At 47.1% G+C, this 6,500-nt stretch overlaps 1 protein-coding gene across 1 annotated transcript; it reads left to right on the top strand.

The window, feature by feature from the left end:
* The first annotated feature begins 1,418 nt into the window (after nucleotides 1–1,418).
* Nucleotides 1,419–4,616, top strand: CORT (cortistatin). The gene is made up of 2 exons (XM_083514030.1): nucleotides 1,419–1,875; nucleotides 4,337–4,616. The coding sequence occupies exons 1-2, from the start codon at nucleotides 1,774–1,776 to the stop codon at nucleotides 4,559–4,561; spliced, it is 327 nt and encodes a 108-aa protein (XP_083370156.1). The 5' UTR covers nucleotides 1,419–1,773; the 3' UTR covers nucleotides 4,562–4,616.
* The last annotated feature ends 1,884 nt before the right edge of the window (nucleotides 4,617–6,500 follow it).

Genomic DNA, 6,500 nt, shown 5'->3' on the forward strand with positions numbered 1-6,500 from the left:
TCTGCTTCGATGTCTGAGGCTGAACTCACCCTGGGTGCAGTTGGCCCCTACTTAGCCTCGTTGCAGGATCCCAGCTTCTCACTTGCAGATGGTAAGGTAAGGCTCCTGGACCCCCACTCGCCAGCTGAGACCTGGCAGGAGGCAGCAGCTAGTTCTGCAAGTGGTTGCACAAGGAAGGCTATGATCCATCGCAGGCTTACCTGGGAGCAACCCTCAGTGAGCACAAGGGGACACAAGGGGAGCACAAGGGTATGTGTAACCTAGATGGGCTATTGGCCTGATCCAGCAGCCAGACTTGTTATGTTCTTACATAGAAAAGAGGGTAAGACATTCTCATAGTACTGTGGAGGAACCATCCAAAGAAGCTGAATGTTGGAAGGTTCAGGGCAGGAAAAAGGAAGTACTTCTCCACATGGTGCATAGCTAAACTCTGGAACTCCCTCCCGCATGATGCAATGAAGACCACCAGCTTGAATGGCTTTAAAAGAGTGTTAGGCAAATTAATGGAAGGTGAGGCTATCAGCTAACCATGATGGCTATGTTCTGCTATCACTCTAAGAGGCAGTATGCCTCTGCATGCCAGTGTCTGGGAATCACAGGTGGGCAGAGAGCTCTCATGCTCAGGTCCTGCTTGCAAACTTCCTGCTATGGCATCTGGCTGGCTACTGAGAGATCAGGATGCTGGACCAGAGAGGCTTTTGACCTGATGCAGGTTCTTCTCATGAGTTTGCTTCTCGCAACTCAGCAAGATATGCATACCCTCAAAGCGTCCCGGTTTTCCAGGGACCATCGCAGACTTACAAAAGCCATCCCAGCTTCTGATTTGATCCCGGAATATCCCTATTTCTCCCACCAGTGATGCCTCTGCTGAACTCGGGGGGGAGGTGCTGATGACTGTGAGAGAGCACCCTGTTGCCTCTCCATGGCCACTGCTGCCAGCCTCCTCCCTTGGGCAGCTTGTAGCAGCTGCTGGAGAGGTGAAGAGGATGAGGCTGAGGCCGCTGAGGCCCAGCCCCATGTGAGGGCCAGCTCTGAGGAGCAGACAGAGGGCAGGGCCATTCTGGGGAGGGAAGAAAGGGGGAGTGGAGCAGAGCGCAAAGAGTCTTGATTTTTTTATATTTTTAAAAAATGCTTTGTGCATCTGCGCCTGATCTTGCCCTTTTCTTAAATTTATTTGTCGACGTGTGTTTTCCTTTTTGTAAACCCACTGAAGAATACAATGAAATGGGGGTAAGGGGTTTTTCTCAGGACGATGGAGGGTGTGTGTGCTGTGTCCCATTGGTGTAGTAGCGGTGGCACTTGCCCTTCTTCTGACAGGAAATGCTGTGCAGGGGGGTGGGCAAAGAAATTGGGGTTTAGGAGGGTCAGTTGGGGGTGAGTGAGAAATGTCCCTGTTTTCATCTGAGCAGTGTTGGAGGGCATGGCTATGCGACCTCTTTCCAGCTTCCGATGTATTTTAGGAGAGGCTAAGTAAAATAAAATGATTGCACGTCTCCCTCTGTTGTTGTTTTCCCTTCTTTCAATTCAAAATGTGCCCCTGGACCTGTCTTTCCTCCGGATCACTAGTCTTCACCCACGGAGAGGCTCGTGCTGACTACCCACCAAAGTGCCATTGGCTTGCCGGGTGGATTTGACTGCCTGCGTCACTCAGGCACAGCTCAGGGAGGGCTTTATAAAAAGCAGGTGCCACATCCCGCTCTTGAGGACAAGACTAGGGAACAGCTCTGTCCTTCTCAGCCTTAGAACCAAGGAGCTTCTGGGGCAACCTCCGCCATGCAGCTGGTGGCCAGGCTCATCGCTGTTCTGCTGCTGGTGTGGAGCATGAGAGCATCTGCCTTGCCCGGGGAGGATAAGTTTTCTGTACAGAGCAGCAGGGTGAGTTGAAAAGGGGCATCTTTCCTTTAAAATTCTAGGGTTTTGTGCAGAAGGCTTTTAAGGTTTCTGGTGCTTTAAAAGATGGGCAAAGCCGCCTGGTGGAGGAGAGGAGACTATGCACAAGAGGGAGGCTTTTGGAGGGGATGGAAAGGGGAGTACGGACAGATGTAAATAATGGGGAGATCTGAGGAATAAAGAAAGTGAGCAAAAGGGGAATAAGTCAAATACCGAAGAAGGGTTTTTTCCAAGGTTGCTGTCTTCTTTTCTTGAGTAAATGATACCAAACTCAAACTAAGGACTAGCATCGGAATGCAGAGAGAACGAAATATTTTGCAGTGCAACCCCGGGGTCCTGCCTGGCTCAATTAGCAAGACTTATTCCCAGGTAAGTGGAGGCTGGATTGCAGGCTAAGGGAAGGAAGGAGAGGAGAAGAAACAGAAGGAAGGAGAGGGAAGGAGAGTGGGTCCATCAAAGCAAGAGAGAGGAGAGAAGGGCTTTTAGTTAAATGCATGCCTCTTGTTTAGAAAGGATGTCAGCAGTGGCAAAACAGTCCTCTGGGGTGGTGCTGCAGCTGAGTGGTAGAGCATCTTCTTCGCAAACAGGAGTTCCCAGGTGCAATCTCCAGCATCTCCAGGAAGGGCTGGGAATATCCCCTGCCTGAAATCCTGGATAACTTCTGCCAGTCAGTGTAGACAATACTGAACTAGACAGACCAAAGGTCTGATTCAAGATAAGGCAGTGTTCTCCTAATGACTACTGTTTGTTTGCTCCTTTTCCTGATTGAAATCCAACAGGTGTGGTTCCCCCAAAAAATTTTTTAGAGAGGTGGGGACTACACCTGTTACATTTCTCCCTGTGGTTAAATGCACCACTGGGAAGTATGTGGGCAGGAGGGGGTACGCAGTACAGTCCTAAACATGTCAACTTGAATGTCCTATTGAAATCAATAGAGCTTGCTCTCAGGTGTTTGAGATCGCTACTATAATTTACAAAGGCACAAAGGGCTAAAATAAAAATTGGCTCACATATGCTGAGGGTAGTTATATTAGCTTACTGTTGTGTGCCAGGGAATGAGCTAAGCTATTACTATCTCCAATTTTAAATGCCTTTTCTCGCTGTCACGCTGCGCAATTTAGCTCTGTCTCTTATGAACTAGCATCTTTATTTGATCAGGGAGATTAAAACTACTAGGCAGTGAAGCCTGCATTCCATTTCCCTTCCACCACACATGCATTCTTTGCTGAGCATAAGTCTATGAATCCTTAACAGCAGGGTGAAATGCAGAAACCCCATCTATGTAGCTTCCTGGGGGCATTGCCTGTGTCGAATCCCTGTCTGCTGTGCTGTTCTGAAATTTTATTTATGTTTATAAAAAGCCATTTGCATGTTTCTTCTCAGTCCGGAAAAGCAGCCCCCACAAAAGTGGCTCAGGAGAGGTGGGGGAATGGATATATTCTATAGGATAAAACTAGGAACAGGATAAAACAAGCAAAACATGAATATCAGACACAAACTTCAAAAGAAGCTAAAAGTGAGGGGGGTGAAGTCTTGGGGAAGGGCTGTAGCTCAGTGGTTAGAGCAGAACTAGATTAGCTGCTTTACATGAAGAAGGGCCCCAGCATTGATCCCTGGCATCACCAGGTAGGACTGGCCCCATACCTGAAATTGCTTGAGAGCTGCTGCCAGTCAGTGCAGACAATACTGAGCTAGGCAGGCCAAGGATCTCGCTTGGTATAAGGCAGCACTCTATGTTTCTGTGTCTTCAGGGAAGGGCCATAGCTCATGCTTTGCATGCAGAAGGTCCCAGGTTAAACCTGTGGCATCTCCAGGTATATCCTCTGCCTGGAGAGATGCTGCCAGTCAGTGCAGGCAGTACTGAGCTGGATGGACCAACAACCTGATGCAGTATTGCAAAAGGCTGCAGTTCAATGGCAGAGCACCTGCCTTGCATTAAGAAGGTTTCAGATTCTACCCTGGCACCTCCAGTTAAAAAATATCAGGTAGAAGGAGAAATGAGAATCCGGTTGATGCCAATTATGATAATATATTTCAATCCCACCTTCCTTCCAAGTAGCCATACCTGGTTCGTCTCCCCACCCCATTTCATCCTCACAACAAGGTGGGTTAGGCTGAGAGAAGACAGGTACCTAGTGAGCTTCATGGGCAAGTGGAGATTCGAACCCAGGTCGCCCAGGTCCTAGTCCAGCACTCAAACCACTACACCACACTGGCTCTCAGCCTTTGTATGACCTGGCTGACCTTTCTGAGAGCTGGGTGCTAGACTGGGATGGATCTTTGGTCTGACCCAGCAGCCAGACGCTTCTTATGTTCTCCATGTATTTTTTCCCCCACAGTGACTCTCTGTTTTTAAAACCCCTTTACACTCTCCAGCAAGGGGGCAGGGACTCACTTTCCTGCTTTCTCTCCACCCTCTGCCCTACTGCTTGCTTTGTGATTGCAGGAGCAAACCAAAGCCCGAAAAGGTCTGATCCTGAAAATGCTGGCAGATCTACTGGACGGAGTGGACGTGAGCCGTGATGGGACAGCTTCCTCCGACGCGGAAGACCTGCTGGAAAGCAACCTGGAGGAAGAGCCCTCTGTGTTGGGGAGGTTACCCCAGCTCACCCAAAGGGATCGCAAAGCCCCCTGTAAAAACTTCTTCTGGAAAACATTCACTGCCTGCTAACACCACCAGCACCAAGCACTCATTCCCCAGCCTTCCCCTTGTATTTGCTCGTGGATCTGGGACTCTTCTCTCGCTGTGTAGGGTTGCCAACTTGGTGGCAGGGGTGGGTGGGGATTCATAGGCCTGGCCTGTTCCTGTCTCTTTAACAGAGATTTGATCTGCAGCTCTTTCCTCCTCCCCCCTAGTCCCTCTTTCCTTTTGTGCTATGTATTTAAAACTGTAAGCCTGAGGGCAGGGATTGTCTTGTTTCAATTAGTTCCATGAAAGCTGTTCTTGGAAGCCTTCTTGGCTGGACAATGGGGCACAAACACTCTAAAAAAATAACAATGATAATAAATTGCGTCCAACATTAACTCCACCCAGAGTAGATCTGATTTGCACTTTCCAAAAAATTGCGTGACCCAAAACACAGTCGTCTTTCAAAATTCACACTTCCCCGAATTTTCAAAATGCAGTTCTCCAGCCAAGAATTCTTGCAAATACGTTATATCAGGGCAAAGTGTGCATTAAAAAAATGTATTATGTTACTGATAAAAGCATATAAAAACACTATAAAAATATTAGGGACAATTCCTTTGCAAAATGCTTATATCAGACAAAACCATGTACAAAAAATGTGTGTATCAGAAGAAATTTGCACCGAAATGTTGAATTTCACGGAGGCTTGTGGCGTGCTTACCATAAACTAATGTGGCGAATGGAACATAAGAAAAATAAGAAACAGCGAGAAACTGAAATGGACAGTTTCACCCGTTCCTCAGGCTAAAATTATTATTTGGTTGTAATTACGGTAATCATGCAACCCATGGACTGTAGGCCCCTAGCCATGGAAACGTAAGGGAAAGTAATGCATTTGCAGAAATTGTTTCCCTCCACTGAACGAAGAAAGAAACCTTTCTGGCTGCTGATGTCCCATCAGAGCTGCCAACTTTGTTACCAAACTATGCTCCTCTGCCTTTAACCGTTGTTTGATGTGCAGGCATTGGTATACAGCACTGCTTATCTCCATGCTACAAAAAGCTTTCACCCGCTGCTTTCTGCAAATCAACAGGTGCTGTTAAAGGCATAGGAGCATTCCAGATTATTTTCCCCCATGAGTTGGCAACATTATCTTCTACACGGCTCCTCAATTCCCACATCTGGGATAAATCACTGGACTAGGGGTATTCAGGATTTGTGGGTTGCAGTCAACTTTTACTTAGAGTAGACCCACTGGAATGTAAAAGCATGACTAAAGCCACATTCACATATTTGAAGCACTATGATACCACTTTAAGCAGTCATGGCTTCCCGCAAAGAATTCTGGGAGCTGTGGTTTGTTAAGGGTACTGAAAGTTGTTAGGAGACCCCTATTCCCGTCTCAGATCTACATTTCCTAGAGGGAACTCTGCAAATTGCAGCTCTGGGAGGGGAAGAGGGGTCTCCTAACAACCCTCAATTCCCTTAACAAACTACAGCTCCCAGGATTCTTTCGGGGAAGCCAATGACTGTTTAAAGTGGTATGATACTGTTATGATATGAAGGTGGCCTAATTTAGGTCCATGCATTTCAGTAAGTGTACACCAAACAAAACTTAAAGACGTCCCACTGTTTTTAATAGAAATCCACAGATGAGTGTGTGTACTTTTGTGACAGAGACTGAAATGGATTTCTTTTATCTGGCATGGAGCAGACTGAGGGTTGTTGCTGGGGGCCTTTTAACACAGAGCAGAAAATAACCGACCACATGTCAGTCTCTGCAGATCAAACAGGGCTGTTGAAAGGGACATGGAAACAAGGGAGCAGTTGAGACAATAGCTCTGCCCCCACATTGCGCATCATCTTTTGCCTCACTAAATTACAAAAAAACCCCTCAACCACCCATTGTTTTTAAAAGCATCTGTCCATCTTGTGGGGTTTCTTTTGCTCTCTCTCTTTTTTTAAGAAATAAAAAATCTTC

This window comes from Podarcis liolepis, assembly GCF_965112155.1.
Source record: "Podarcis liolepis genome assembly, chromosome: 7".
In the NCBI taxonomy this organism is placed as follows: Eukaryota; Metazoa; Chordata; class Lepidosauria; order Squamata; family Lacertidae; genus Podarcis; species Podarcis liolepis.

What these genes read in the sequence shown, in the direction of transcription:
- CORT (XM_083514030.1), top strand. Translation starts at nt 1,774, where the DNA reads ATGCAGCTGGTGGCCAGGCTCATCGCTGTTCTGCTGCTGGTGTGGAGC. An exon ending in TTTCTGTACAGAGCAGCAGG is followed by an intron (nt 1,876 to 4,336) that starts GTGAGTTGAAAA and finishes TTGTGATTGCAG; the next exon opens with GAGCAAACCAAAGCCCGAAA.